This window comes from Acanthisitta chloris, unplaced genomic scaffold (genome assembly GCF_000695815.1).
Source record: "Acanthisitta chloris isolate BGI_N310 unplaced genomic scaffold, ASM69581v1 scaffold7596, whole genome shotgun sequence".
NCBI classification, from domain to species: domain Eukaryota; kingdom Metazoa; phylum Chordata; class Aves; order Passeriformes; family Acanthisittidae; genus Acanthisitta; species Acanthisitta chloris.
In genome coordinates, this window is record NW_008679686.1 from 71210 (window position 1) to 86810 (window position 15601).

General features: G+C 50.8%; 1 protein-coding gene across 3 annotated transcripts in view; it reads left to right on the forward strand.

The window, feature by feature from the left end:
- Positions 1-15601, forward strand: part of LOC103804765 (casein kinase I) — a 49041-nt gene extending 33440 nt beyond the window's left edge. The window contains exons 6-12 of one of the 3 annotated variants that reach the window (XM_009077393.1): positions 23-108; positions 2062-2146; positions 2768-2916; positions 4345-4449; positions 7311-7418; positions 10249-10355; positions 15524-15601. In XM_009077393.1, the coding sequence (XP_009075641.1) occupies positions 23-108; positions 2062-2146; positions 2768-2916; positions 4345-4449; positions 7311-7418; positions 10249-10355; positions 15524-15578 (695 nt within the window). In that variant the 3' untranslated portion in view covers positions 15579-15601. Of the gene's footprint in view, positions 1-22; positions 109-2061; positions 2147-2767; positions 2917-4344; positions 4450-7310; positions 7419-10248; positions 10356-12512; positions 12537-15523 lie in introns of all 3 variants that reach the window. The other 2 variants (XM_009077394.1, XM_009077395.1) reach the window with 2 other exon arrangements.

The following is a 15601-nucleotide window of genomic DNA, read 5'->3' on the forward strand; positions in this document are numbered from 1 at the left end:
AATAATTTGTCCTCTCTTTCAGAGCAAAGTCGTCGAGACGACTTGGAAGCCCTTGGCCATATGTTCATGTATTTCCTCCGAGGCAGCCTGCCCTGGCAAGGATTAAAGGTAGGCTTGAGCTTTAGATTTTGCCCTTTAAAACTTTGGCTGATCTCTACCCAAAGGAGAATCCCGTGGGGAAACGTTGGCAAAATCCAGCCAGGAACATTGTCGTCTCCTTTGTGTCCTTGGAGTCTAACACTGAGGCATTAGCTTTAGCTGCAGGGGAGATTTTAAGGTAGCAAGACATTCCCTGGCACTTAGAGTTGCAGAACTGGTGGATTTTTGGAGAGAATAGTGAGCAGAGGGACAGGAGCAGCAACAAGAGAGCTCTAACTGGAAGCTGGAGAGTGACTGGGACACAGTGGTTGTTTATGAAATTCCACAATCCTCCAGCTGCATCTGTGATCTGTGTTTATAATGGGAGCAGTTTGATGGGTTTACATGCACAGATGGACTTCAGCTTGCAAAACTGGTTTTCTGGCAGAAGTATTGAGCTTGGCTTCCCTCCAGAGACACTGGACACTCAGTGCTGAGGAGTTTATGAGATGCTGTGTACAATGTGGAGAGCTGCAAGCAATTGAGTTACCGACTGCCGCCAGCATCCGTCAGCTCACTTAACTAGTAGTAAGTCATTTGCTGGCTCTGAAGCTGTTGGAAGCTGCATCTTCTCCATCACTTCCCTGATGATTAAGCTGCTGTGTTCAGCTTTGGAATTGCAGGGAGTGAAGGGATCGAATCTGATCAGGTTAGGAGAAGGTTGATCAATGAAGACAAGAATTCCTGTTGGAAAAAGGAGATGAGACTTTGAGCTAATGAGCTGCTTAGCAGAGCTCTGCAGTGGTCAGTAGTAGCAGCTTGTGGGATAGACCTTGTCAAGCTGTTTGTCACCACCACTGTTTGTCAGTCTCAGCTCAGTCATACGTGCCAGAAATGTTGGCAACAGCTCATGAGGGAAAAGAAAGGATTTTTCAGATATGAAAGGGATTGCGAAAGAAGTCAGAATCTCTCTTGACTTTACGTTCACACCTCTCTAAGTGTGTTGTTCTAGTACATATTTTCTTTCTGGCATAGTTGAACTCATCTGCTTTAAATTAATCCTGTAAATGATTCTAAAATAATTCCAGGTTTAGACAAGGTTCTGCAAAAGTTCCTCAGTTCAGTGCTGAACTTGATAAAGATTATTTGACTCCTTTTTAAGGTCCAGGGCAAACATGGACTCTCCAGCTGGATCTGGGATGTGGCATCTTGACTTGTCTAGGTGTCTTCAGCTTGCACTTTTGGCCTGTGCTGTCAGTGCCACACCTGGAGAGAACATCTTACAATGCTAATTATGCTGCTGCCAGGTCTAATTGGCATATTTTGAAATGGAGGCAATAAAGCCCATTTTCAGGGTGCCAAGTGGAGCAGAGTTCTCTGCCTCAGAGGGGATTTAGGTGAGAAATCCAACTGCAGATGGTTTTGTTCCCTTGATGACCAGATGTTTGATCAGTGCTGAACAAGTGATGGGCAGTTTGGGAGTGAAAGGAGAGGCAGTGTGGGAGCAGCCTGGGATTCGGGAGAAGTGTGACTGATGTGAAGTGACATTCTGTTATAAGCAGGAAGACATAAACTGCCATTGCAATGGATCTGCTTTGCAGCTGTTCATCTGTTGCTGATGGCCCTAAGCTTGGGAGAGGTACTGATGGGCCATCACAGTCCATGCAGCTTTGTTTTCTTTGCCCATGAAACCTTCTCTGTACAGTCCTCAGGGCTGGGCTGTGAGAAATGAACCTTGTAAGACACTAACTCTGGTCCTGCCTTTGATTAGTGAAGATGTTTTGAACATGTCCTTGGATATTCTCCACTAACCTGTAAAATGCCCCTACTAGTGTAGTCCAGGATGAAGTTCAGTTATGGGTGACACCTCCTGATGCCACCCAAAACAGGCATTAAATACCTTGTTTTTCTTCCCACACAGCATGTCCTTTCTCACATGGTTGAACTCTTTCTCCACAACTGTTTTGTCTTTGTGCACTACAGGCTGACACCTTAAAAGAGAGGTATCAGAAGATTGGGGACACAAAGAGAAACACTCCGGTTGAAGTTCTCTGTGAGAACTTTCCAGGTAAAGCCCTGATGGGACCATGTGAGTGCAGCTGGAGGTGGACATACCTTGTTAAATAGGATGATGCTGAGCTCCTCCGGCAGAAAGTATTTGGATGCTGTGTATCCATCAGGTTGTTCCTCAAGCTGTCAAACAATTGGAGCTGCTGCTATAAATTTTAAAGCTCATCTTGTTCCACCCTCCTGCCATGCACAGGGACACCATCCCCCAGCCCAGGTTGCTCCAAGCCCTGTCCAACCTGGCCTGGAACACTCCCAGGGATGGGACAACCACAGCTTCTCTGGGCAGCAACGTTTTAAACACCTGGTGACAGGTTCAGCGAGTTGGCATTCAGTGTTTATTTTTATCCAGAGGTGTAGAATAAAACTGGGTGTAAAAGGCAGATTTGAGGTGAAGCAGCAGCTCTCTGGAGCAGAGGTGGAACTTCCATCTTTGCTTGAGGAGTGTCTGAACTGATTTGCACTGTGGACTGTTGCTATAACCCACTACTTTCAGAGGAGGAGGAGGAGGTAGCACCAGCAGCCCAGACAGTTCTCACACAGCATGAATTGATCTTGGTTTTTAACAATTCCATGGGAAGATTCAGGATAAAAGCTGCTGCTTTCTCCCCTTCTCCCACAGAGGAGATGGCCACGTACCTCCGCTACGTTCGGCGATTAGACTTCTTTGAGAGACCAGACTACGATTATCTCCGAACCATCTTCACGGAGCTGTTTGAGAAGAAAGGCTACACCTTTGACTATGCCTACGACTGGGTCGGCAGGCCAATTGTAAGTTGCCCCTGCAGAATCCCATGCCTTTTCTTCCAGGTGCTGCTTCCCCACCACTGCCTCCTTGTTCCTGATAATCCCAGCAAGTTTAGGATCAAATCTTCCCATTCTCAACAGAGTGAGATGTCCCAACACTCAGCTCAGTGGGTTCTTCAGTGCCTCGAAGTTTCCCTGAGGGACAGAGCCCTTTCCCACCTCTCTGGGCTTGACCTGGTGGGACATTGAGATTCAGATTAGATATTGGGGAAAATTGCTTCACTGGTAGGGTGTTCAGGCACTGGGATATTGCCCAGGGAGGTGGTGGAGTCACCATCCCTGGAGGTGTTTAAGGAGCATCTGGATCTGATGCTGGAGGATCTGGTTTAGAGTTTAGAGGTGCCAGATCAATGAGTGCTGAACTTGGTACTGCTGCCAGGGCTTTACATCCCAACTATATGTAGCATTCCCAATGTTTACTGTGCCCAAAACAGCTCCTGAGGAATCATTCCCTTTGTGAATCAATATTTTCTCCTTATTTTTCTCTAATTACAAGGCAAATTGATAAAAAGCACCTTGTAAGACAAGTGTGCTATTGCTGACAGCCACGGTGGTTGCCATGGAGATCCCAGGGTTGGGAGCAGGGATTATGACTTTGGTGAGAAGAGAGCAGATGAAGCTTTAATTTTAACACGTCCTGTTTCTATGCAAGTGTGATTTCTACAAGTGGCGAGACGATGGGATGAGGAAAACAAGTCTGTGTATTTTCAGTTGTAATAGTCCTGTGTGAGACCCACTAGGTGTGATCTGACACCGAGGCAGATAACCTAATGATTTGTTAATTAATTGTTACACAAGACATTTGGTGCTGATGTCCAGCATCACATCACGTGTCTGTCAGATCACAAGGATTTTATAGCCCTGGCTGTAACTCTCGTGGTTATTACCTTTGTGCAGTGTTTTGGTACTTTCCTGCTTCCCACCACTTGGCAAGGTGTGTTTGTGCATGTATCATAGTATGTTAAGGGGTTGGAATGGACCTTGCAGATCGCCTAGTCCCACCCCTTTGCCCTGGGCAGGGACCCCTTCCCATCAGAGCAGGTTGCTCAAGGTTTTATCCAACTTGGCTTTGAACACTGCCAGGGTTGGAGCATACAAAAACTCCTTGGGGTATCCACAGCCTCCCTGGGCAACCTGTGTCAGTGTCTTACCATCCACACAGGAAAAACTTTCTCCTGATCTTAGAATCATAGAATTTAGGGGTTGGCATGGACCTTACAGATCATCTAGTCCCAACCTCCTGACCTGAACAGTGACACGTCCTCACTAGATCAAGTTGCTCAAGGCTTCATCCAACGTAGCCTTGAACACCACCAGGGTCAGTGTTCTAATCTAAATTTCCCCTCTTTCAAATGGGAGAGTTTTCATCCTACCCAACACCTTGTTTTCCAGCCTACTCCCGTGGGATCTGTTCACGTCGACTCCGGGACGTCTGCGGTAACGAGGGACAGCCACGTGCACCGCGACCGACCATCGCAGCAGGCGCTTCGCAATCAGGTGCGTCGCCCACGACCGCTTGGCACTGCCACCTCGCTGGGCACCTCTCTGAGCTCCTCTTGCACTGGAGGAGCAGATGCCATATGGCACTGGAGGTGGCTGGGGATGATTCTTGCCTTGGACACGGCAAGGACAATTACTACTTAATTCAGAGGTTGTGATTTGAGGAGAATTTTGTCAAAGCAACGGGTTGTTGAAATCAACCGGTGGAATTCCTCGGGCTTATGAGCCAAGTGGAGTCCAGTTTGGAATTTTTCTGTTGTTTGTGGGTAAGCTGGTTAAGTCAGTGATCCAGCCTGGTCAGACTCTGTGGCCTACAACGTTTTGGGCTTTTACTCACAGCACATAGACCGTGGAGTAGACTGAGTTGTGGCCATGGCACCCTGTGCCCAGGTGCCCTCTGCCCACGGGGCATGTGGCTGCAGGATGATGTGTGTCCCATGTACACCCAGATATCCTGCCCAGCGTGTCCTGTTCACATCTGAGTGCTGCCAAGCATAAGGGGCAGGCGGTGCAGGGACCCTGGGGCAGCCTGGGCACTGTGGTCTGGATGAACTGCCTCATTGGGAGTTTGAATTTCCCCATTTTAACTTTGCTGCTGTTGGTGTTGAGAGTTTGGATCTTCTGTGTAAACAGAACTGCCCAGATGTTCAGTAGAACTCCAGTTGTGGCTCCTAGCTGGAGCTGTTGCTGGTGTTACCCCCAGTGAGTGGTACTGGGCTTGCTCTGCTCCTCTAACCTCTGTGTGCTCTTCAGCTCCTTAGCTGCCATCACTGCCTGACTCGGCTCACTCAGCCTAGGGATCGTGGGTGAGATGTAATAACCTCTCTAGGCTCAGCTTTCCTTGGGCTCTGAAGGGCAGAGCTGTTAACATAGAGTAGGATATATCCCAATCCATCAGCCACAGTCAGGATGAACACCCCTTACTGGAAGTGTTGCCATAGGAATCCATGTGGTTTGTGCATGCTGATCAGTGTTGACTGCTGTGTGAGCCCTGGCACAGTCCTCTGCTTTAATAAACTGCCTGATTGATCCATTAACCCCCCAGTTTGGGGTGACAGGCTCCAGTTGTCCACTTTGACCGCAGACCTTCACATGGTGCATGGGAGGCATCATGTTTCCTTGACAGGACAGTGATGCCTGACTTCATTTTCAGGCAGTTTAGTTCATAAATTATAGTATGAGGCCCCAAAAAATTCCATGGTAGTCCCAAAATATGCAGGCAGCCTGCAGTCCTTGCTCTCCTGAGCTGTGCAGGTAGTCTGGGTGCTGGATTGCACAGCAGCTTCTGTCAGTTTTTGCACCTAAACATTGCTTAGAGTGATGAATTATTTAATAGAGCACAGGGAAAATCAGGTTCCTCTCACCAAAACACAAACAACTCTCTTCCAAGGGTTGTTCCTTTTAAGTCTTGAGTTTTCCTTTCTAAGGGAAAAATGAGAAAAAATAAAGATGTAGAGCAGTGAATTGAAGGTGTGGCTTTGGGTCTCCAGTTTTAATGGCCTTATTTTTTTCCTGGGTATAATAACTGCAGAATCTCTTACAGTATTTGACTCCTTCTCCTTTGAATGTCACCCAGGACAAGAAGTGCAGGCAGTGTCTCAGGCTGACAGGAGGAATGTGTAGTAAGAAGATCCAAGAAATGAGATGATCTTTAAGGTCCCTTCCAACCCAAACCATTCTATGATTCTGAGACCCTATGACAAGACCATCTCTAGGGAAATAGCACCTGGATTTGGTGACTGCTTAGAAGGAGGAGCAGCACTGTGGGTCCCTCTGGGAGGGCGTCAAAGCAAAGGGAACAACAGATGTTTTATGAAATGCCAGAAGAGTTCTCTTTTAAAAAAATTCCTACTTTTTTGCACGTGCTCCTGCTCTAGCTGAGTAACAATTTACTAGTGAGTGTGGAAGTTTATTCAGAGGTTACCAGAGTCTTTCTCTGGGAGCAGGGCACCTCCCTTTGGTCACCTGCTTCACCTTCACTGCTGGTAACCTGGTTTTGTTCACTGGAGCTTCTTGTTTTCAAGCCAGATCCACAGTGTCTCATTCAGCTAAGGCCTGAGGCCCACACAGATCTGTTTGTCCCACACTTCCCAGTCTTGGGAAGTGTTCCTTCCTCTAGTTGGTTGAGTTGAGGTGCCCTGAGATCCTCCTGGGTCTTAGGTGTGCACTGAATATGTTGTCATCAAAGTTGGGTCACCCCCCAGGAGCAATAATAAACCAGACAAAATGCTAACAGTTTAATCACCTGATGTTTGCATCTCTGGGAGACAAAGAAGAAACTTGTTAGTGAAAGTTTCTCATCTACTTTTCTGCAGAAACCCCAAAAGCCCCCAACTCTCTCTCCAGTCAAGCAGGTGTGGTGGATGTTTCCTTCTGCACTGCACAGGTGAATCAGTGTGTGGAACTGGCTTTGGGTGAAATGAAATGTTTGGCTTTGGTTGATGTTGCAAATACGAGTTCCAAAAGATGTATTTGAGGGAGGTTTAGCTGGTGAATCCAACCCTGTGCTCTGGTGTGTGTGACCTGACAGGTGCAGCTAAGTACTGTCAGTCCAATTGTTTCTATGGAAAAATCTATGGAAATGAAGCTGTGTAAAGAAATAACTTCCAGAATAGATCCTTCTCTTTGTTTAGCAGCTAGAGGAGATGAAATCCTCTCCCGCAGTAGATCACTGCAGCCACTGTGGAAGTAAATAACAAGGTGCACTTGGGAATGGGAGATTTTAGACCAGCTAAAGTGTAAATGCCTTTTTTTTTTGCAAAGAAACTAACTCACTAACCAACAGCCTTGTACCTCTTCCCCTCATTCACCTCTTGCCCTCTCTTCTGTTCCTCCTGTGCGGCTGACCCTGCAAGCAGGCATCGTCGGATCGCCGAGGGGAGTGGGAGATCCAGCCGAGCCGGCAGACAAATACCTCGTACCTGACATCTCATTTGGCTGCAGATCGGCACGGAGGATCAGTGCAGGTACCTTCTCCTCCTGATGTGTGCAGCCTCTGTGTCAACCCCCTGAGAGCAATGTCACCACTGTAACACCCAAGCCATGATCTGGAGGGACCCAAGCTGCGATGGCCAACACTGTTGGTGTTACTGTTTGATGAAGTTCTTCCTCCAGGAGCTGTTTTGAACTCAGATTTGTCAAACTGAAGACAGAAAGGAGTGTGTATGAGCAGGTCTGGTCTATAAAGCACCCTCTGCCCTATTTTGTGGGTGCTCTAGGGTAATATAAGCAGCTGAAATGGAGATAAATCCCCTTAATGTTAGGAAAAGAGTCGATCTGTCCCGAAGCAGAGTAGGACCAGGGTGAGGGATGGTGGCTGGAAGGTGGATCTACACATGGTTGCACTGGAAGGGGATGAGCAGAGGATGAGTGACAGTGACATGGTGTTGGAGGTGGAACTACCACAAAGTTTTTTAATTCCTAAAACATTCCTGTTTATGAATGAGGAATGAACAATATCTCAAACTGGACAAGCTCGAGGAGTGGCCCATGGGGATCTCATGCAGGCCAAGTGCTGGTGCTGCACCTGGGTTGGGGCACCCCCTGGTACCAATCTAGGCTGGGGATGAGCTGGTGGAGAGCTCAGAAGTGCAGGTTTAGATTAGATATTAGGGAGAAATTCTTGGCTGTAAGGTGCTGAGGCTCTGGCACAGGTTGCTCAGAGAAGCTGTGGCTGCTCCATCCCTGGGAGTGTCCAAGGCCAGGCTGGACAGGGCTGGCACTAGAGAGAAGGTGCAGGAGTCATCTAAGCAAACAGGGACTCTGATATCATTGCCTCTCTGGCAGAGGTTTGCTGTGGGAGCTGGCTCTGCTGTCAGACACAACACTGAAAATTGGCTCTGGTGAAATGGGAATTAGTGCCTAGAGCAGGACAGAGCTGAGCCGAGGAGACAGGTTGTGCAGGATGTCCCAAAGGGAAATGCAGATTAGGTTGAAATTTTTACTTATTCATGATACTCAGTTGGATTCAATGATGTTTTGGCTCGATTAACCACATTCCTATTCTCATTTAAAGATACTTTACTGAGTAGCAGAGAAACAAAGATAAGAAAGGAGGAACTGATGCATGTGTAGCTCTGATCTCAGACGTGAGCAGACAGTGAACTGGAGAAGTGTCCAAGGTCAGGCTGGACAGGGCTTGGAACAACTTGGCCTAGTGGAAGGTGTCCCTGCCCATGGCAGAGGAGTGGGAATGAGATGAGCTTTAAAGGTCCTTTCCAACCCAGACTAGTTGGGATTCTATGAATTCATCTCTCAGTACAGAGTAGGTGTTTTTATTCATACTTTTTATGCAAGGGGAATAGTTTCCTTGTAGCTGCAGCACTGATGCAGCCCTAGTCAGAATTGGATAGGGAGGGTTGCCTACCTGAGCAGTTTGCAAGCCTCCAGGTGCCACTGTAAGCATTAAAATTCTGCTTAGCTGCAGCTGAGAGCAGGAAATCTGCTGTGCATGGCTGCTGGGCTGCAGAGGCTGAAATTGTTTCTGAGCAGACCCCCAGCTCATGCTGGACCCTTGGGAGATTGGTAGCTTCAAGCCAGCGTTTCCTTTAAGGTTGAGTTTGCCACATGTGGCACATGAAAAACGAGGAGGAAAATCAAAGCCTTTTGTAAAATGGAATTTAACAAATAGCTGAACAAAGTGTGGGAAGAGCCCTGAGAACAGCGCAGTTAAGTGCCAGTGCTGCGAAACTGCGTGGGAAGCGTGGGGGGCTGGAGAGCCCAGGGAGGCCCACAGGGGATGGGACTGGGACTGGGGTGAGGAGAAGCCAAGGAGTTGCCACTTGAGGAGAGCTCTGAGTCCTGACCTCTCTTGGCAGAGCTTGGTCTGCAGAAGCAGCAGCTGCTGGTAGGAGTGAAGTGTTCAAAATGAGCATGGATAGATGTGCTGAGTAGTGAGGGGATGTCTGCTTCAAGGCCTTCATCCCCTTCATCCCTCCTGGTCAGGTCATCCAGAGCCACCAGGAGTTATGGATAGCACCTTTACCCCCCACCCCATGGGATATGCCTCCTTTTACTGTGTAGAAAGGTGAAGAGGAGGAGAGGGAGGGGAACCAGGCAATCCTTACAGCTCTGGAGCCAGGAGCAGCTCCAGGCAAGTCATGGGAACCTGTCCTAACATCCAGGTGAAGCACAGAAGGGCTGGCCAAACTTCCATCCCACACAGGCTGCCTTGGTGGTTGTTGTGGCAATAGAGCAGTGATGAATGATCCAGAAAATGATGTGGAGCTTCTGGGAGCTGGATGGTCATCCCTGTAATGGAAATACTGAGTGACCATCATGTCAGCTGTGAGGCAAAACGAGATGAGACCATGTTGATAGCTTTTGGGCAAGGATGTAATTCAACAAACTGTGCAAGGAGTGAGACTGGTGGTTCTGGAGTGGCTTTTCCCGTGGTACTGGCAGGCAGCAGAACCGAGTGACTCACCTGTAGAAGAGTCAGGAGAAAACAATCAGCATCATACAGCTTGTGTGTAGGTAGGGCTGGCAGTTAGTGCTGGCACTAGTGGCTACATTCCCAGAGTGGCTGTGATCCCAAAGGAGCATGGCCTTCCAAAGTAGCTGCGCTCCCAAAGTGGCATGAGCATGTGAACACACACGAAGTCCCTGCTGCTCTGCTTGGGGTGCTCTAGCCTCTTCCCTCCAAACCAGGCATGTGACTCAGAGGTGCCCAAGGAACCTGGCAGCCTTTTCAGAGAGTGCAAAGAGACAGGAGCAAACTGTTCTTCCTTAGGTTTCTGAGTCCTGCAGCATGCCCTGTCAGGGAGCCTCTCTAACGGGTGTTGGTTTGTGTTCCAGGTGGTGAGCTCGACCAACGGGGAGCTGAACGTGGACGACCCGACAGGGGCACACTCCAACGCGCCCATCACAGCGCAGGCGGAGGTGGAGGTGGTGGAGGAAGCTAAGTACGTTTGCTTTACAACAGGTTTTCCACTGGTTGGTCATTAATCCTCCTCCTGGGAAGCGAGTGGGCACATTTACCCATGGTGAAGTACTCAATGCTCATGTCCCGTGCCCTTCTCCTTGCATATTGCTGCTTCTGTGCATGGTGCCTTCAGTGCTGCTGCTGCTGCTTCTCTTTGACACTTGTCATGCCTGGAGAACATAACTCTTACTCAGAGCATGTGATGCCAGATAGACAGGAGCACCAGGAGTGAAGTCAGGAATCCCGGTGAGCCCCTTTCCGGAGGGGAACGCGCTGTGCTCTCGTGCTGAGGGTGTAGGAGTAGCTTGAGCACAGCTCAGTGAGGAGATCATCGGTCTGAGAGTTGACACTTTATTTCTGGCTGTGAGAAATGGGTGCCAGGTGTGCAGAACAGCCCAAAAGTGGCTCCTGCAGGGAGAGGTAGTTCTCCCTGTGGGTTCTCTTGGTCCAGCCCTATGGAAGCTGAGTGAGAAGAACAGAAGCAGCTTGTGGGGGAGAGGTGGTCCCTCTAAGCTGACCTCTGCTCTGTAGCTTGTCATCTAGGGTGAGAACTGATGTCCAAAGTTACTGCTCTGACCATTTTGGCCACCTTTGCACACATGCTGCATCTGGCACCATCATGTCACCTTTTGCATGACCCTCACCATGGCACCTTCTCACTGCCTCTGAACTAGACAGGACCTTAGCAGGTCACCAGAGAATCCTGGCACTCCGTGGGTCCATGGACTGGGGCTGCCTTTGGCCTGGTTGGTGCTGGGACATGGCCCAGCTGCCTGGTTATTATTTGACTGGATGATCCTGGTGCTGCTTGTCCCACAACCTTTGTGGGCACTCGGGGATGAAGAGGAGAACTGGCAGGTGTGAGGAAGGGTGTGTGGATGGAAAAGGTCCCTAGGTACGTGTCCTCTGCGCTCGTTGTCCTGAAGGTCTCTGCTGTCTATTCCCCTTGGGAATACCTGTGCAGGATCTTCCTCACTGGTAGCTGGCCTAGCCATGATCCCAGCAGCAGCAGATACGCTCTCTCCTCCAGGCCCAAGCCATGGATTTCGTGCAGGCTCCTCATCAGGCACAGCAGAGTGGGGAGATCTTGAGGTGCAGCTTGTGCAGCTTGTAATATTCCTCTAGGTATGGGTAGCGTGGCCTGCAGACACCACCAGTTTGGCATCAGGGGCTCTGAAGGGGGTCCCCTCCAGACGTGTGGCTCCTGGGATGGGGCAGATTGTTGCCCTTAACAGTTTTGATACGACAGCCAGTGCAAGGAAGAACCAGGAGCACCTTCAGGCTGTGTTTGTGCAGGGTCCAGCCCCACTTTGTGGGGAGATGTCAAGGCAGATGGAGAGGAGTGTGTGAGCTGTGGGGCCCAGGATCTGTCTCACAGCACACAGAGCTGGTCAGCCCTTGTTTGTGTGCTCCCAGATTGGTTTGGGAGGTACTGGGAAGCAGAGCATAAGCTGCTTTGCACTAACAGGTTTGGGGTCTCATAATTCCCAAGCGTAGTCCACTCATTCCGCTTGCCACAGGGAGGGTTGGCTTCATCTTCCCTTGCATCTGTGATCATAAATCCCCTCGGGCACATGAGAAGGGCTAAGGAATTTGGGATTCTGCTGTGCAGCAGAGTGGGCCCAGGAGAGACAGAAGGAACTGGAGCTGGGCCCCTTTTTTTCAGACCATGTGCAGTGGTGGGAAGGTCTTTCCCTGGCACTCCAGCAGGCAGAGGAGCTGTGCAAATGCTTCTGCTTGGGGTGTGCTGGAGAAATCCCAGACATGGGTTTTGCTGGAGGGCAACTCCCAGATGTAGATCCATCATCCATCCCTTCTGTTGCTGGAGCTGCAGGGGACAAAAGCAGATGGTGGCCTGGAATCCTTTTCTGATCCCAGCCCCAGATCAGACCCCGACGGGTCTGGTGCCTCTGTGGAACACAGGGGTGTTCGTGGGAGGCCTCGTGCCCCCGGAGAAGCGACACCACGGCCAGGGCAGAGGTGGTGTGAGGGCTGGGGCGGGTGGTGGGCAGGCATGGTGTGTGTCTGCCAGTCTGCACTGCATGTTTGCATGGCTGCAGTGACTCGCTTCCATCCCACCTCTGTGAACTAATCGCTCTTTCTTCCTTTCTGTGTTTTTTCTCTACACTCTCTGTAGCTGCCTGAAAATGCTCAACTTGTGGTGAGTCCCTCTCTCCAGTCCACATGCAAGGGGGAGCGGACCAGACTAGACTGGGGTTGGCAAAACCAAACCCACCAAACCCTAAAAAGGCACAAAGTCAAAGCCAACCCAGAGCTGTTTTGATTTTAGGACCACAGGCAATATCGGGGCGGGTGTGGGCTGTGTCCGAGCGGCCGCACTAGGCCGAGCGATTCGACTGATCTCTGAACGAATGGATGCAAAATCAGATTTTAATCCTTTCCTATTTGGCTTTCCACCTCCCCCAAACTGTTATGTCCATGAGCAGATGATGCCTGATGGAGTTGGGCAGAGTTGGGACCAGGCTTGCTGAGCCTCTTGCAGGAATTCCTCATGCAGACGGGTGTGAAGGGAAAACCCTGGGCTGGGTATCGAGGGCAGGGAGACAGTTGTTTCCTCAGAGTGTCCTCTGGAGAGACACAGACCAGGACCTGTATCCTTAGAGAGGATGGAAGGATGAGGCTATATGGTCCTCAGAGCCCCTGCTCTGAGAGGGTGGGTGGGAGGTGACTCCACTCCAGCCAGCTGAGGGACAGGTGAATGGGCTTCTCCAGAAAAGAAGGAGTAGGAGGGTCATCCCAAGCCCAGCTCAGGGCTTTACTGGGTTTTGAAGGCACAGCTGTAGTGTCCCAGTCTCAGGCTCTCCCATGGAGGTGTTCCCTTCCTCCTTGCCCCTTGGTAAAACCACATACCCATTAAGTGGAGGAGCAAGTGGAGACTCAGATAAGGAGTTTGTAGGTCCCGGGGAAGGTTGATGGGTGGGAATGGCCACGGAGTGAGGGGACCAGGCCCCGTGTGCAGCGAGGAATGTCCTTGTTGGATGGGAGACTGACCACCTCTGCCCTGCTCTCCATAGGCATTGCCTCCAGTACCTCTGGCATCTCTGGCTTCTCTGTATGTCGTAGTCTGGGGCTGTTCTCTTGGGCATCGTCTGCATGCAGAGAGATCACGTTCTGTAACTGTCAGCCTGCCTTATCCTTTTATTTTGGTGTTTTGCCTCTGCCTGTCTGAACTGCCAGGACTTCCTTTCCTGAACCCTTCCCTGGACCTCTTGAGTGAGAGCCTAAAAAGACAGTCACAAGTTAAAACAGCCAGAAGTCAGTCAGCTCCCTTTGTTCGGTGCCCAAGGAGTTGAGTGCTGCTCAGCCCCTTCTTCCCTTACCCGCTGCATGCGAAACCATCACTCATGCATCCTCCATCCTCTCTCCCCGTGATGTCCCTCCCTTACTCACCATTGCCCGAGTCATGAAGGAAGGTGGCTGCTGTGGGAGAGAAATACCGCGACAGGGTAAAGCAGGAGAGGGTGGCAGATGGCCTGGGACAACAGGACATAGGAGCAGTGCTGGGGTGGGTGTTTACAGCCTGGGTCGGGTGCTGCAGGGTACACACACTCCTCAGGGCAGGTGGGCAGTCCTGCAAGGACAGGTGCTTGGCATTTCTCCTGGTCTCACCTCCAAACTGGGTGAACCTAGGGACAAACCGTGGGTGTTAAACTTCTCCTGGCCCTTAGTTGGTGTGGTGGCAGGGCCTCCTCTTGTGGGGCTGTGAGCTCTCCATGCCACAGCAGGTTTGGGTCTTCCCAGCAGACAATCCATGCTGGCAGGCTCAGCTCACAGTGAGGTGCTTATGCACCCATTGCTTTTGCACCCCACAGTAAGGCTTGTGCACCCAGGGGCAAGCACCTTCTGGGTGCAAGTGAGAAGCAATCTGTTCCTCCATCTCTGAGAGGATGGAGGTGTAATTCTGACCTTCCACAGAGGAGCCAACGGAAAATAGTTTGGAGAAGTTGTTGCAGTGGTTTTTGAATGGTTTTAGTCTGTTGGTGACAGATGGTTGTAGGAAAAATTGGTCTTTGCATCCTCATGCTTTCCTGCCAGGGCTCAAGGAGCATTTGGACAAAGCTCTCAGGCACATGGTGGGATTCTTGGGGCTGTCTTTGTGCAGGGACAGGAGTTGGCTTCGATGATCTGTATGGATCCCTTCCAACTCAGGATACTCTATGATTCTATGGTCTACCCTGGCTGCTTAGCCAGGCATCCCTTCCACCAGCCTGAAAGAGCAGTCTTCTAGCATCACCCAGGCTTCTCTGGAGGCAGCTGTCCCAGCAGGAGAAGGACACGTAGTTCAGGAGAACTCGCACAGAACACACACCTGTGCAGAGCATTCCTGACAGTGGGAATGGAGAATGGAGTGGGAAGGGAGATACACCTTCAGCACCAAGGAATTGTGTAGGAAGCCAGCAGGACTAGATGACCTGGGCAACTGCTCCCAGTGTATCCCACAGGGAACCCACCGTTCCTCACGGTTCAGCTGTGTTGGGCGTTCCTCTCCCCACCTCAGCCTTCACTCTCCATCCTTCTTTGCTTCCCCTAATCCCTGGGCCTGTGCACCTCCCTCGCATCGGATGGGGGAAGAAGCAGGGGTTCTGCATCCCGGCACTGAGTGATTGGTCCGAGGTGGAAGCTCTGGTTATCGTGAAAGGTTCAGTAAAGAAACCTGGTCCCTGAGCCAAGGTCTCTTTGGAACTTGTCTTTTTAGTGGACGGTGGTGAAAACCATGTGTCTCGTGGCTGGCAAGAGCAGCCAGGGCTCACTCACTTCCTCCAGGGTCGGACATGGGGAGTGGAGCACCTGGATCCCTGTTTTACTGCTTTCCCAGATGGCTCCTCGCGCTCCTGCCCCAGTGGAGCCTCGGGAGGGAGACGGCCGAGCGCTCAGGGTCGCGGCGGCGGAACGTCCCAGCACGTGGCTCACCGGCCATGGCTGGTCCCCCAGTCTGGGCTGGTGGTGTCACCAGCACCAGCACCTCAGGCCGTGCTGGGGCTGGTGGCAGAAGAGCTGTGCATGTGATGGGACCTTGGTGGAGGGACAGCCAGGGCGGTGGGACCTTGGTGGAGGGACAGCCAGGGTGGTGGGACCTTGTTGGGGTGCAGTGCTTGGGGTTCACTTGCCTTGTCCTTTGTGCCCCAGGTGCTGCTGCTTCTTTAAGAGGAAACGGAAGAAGACGGCTCAGCGCCACAAGTGACCGGTGCCTCCTGGGCCTTGCAG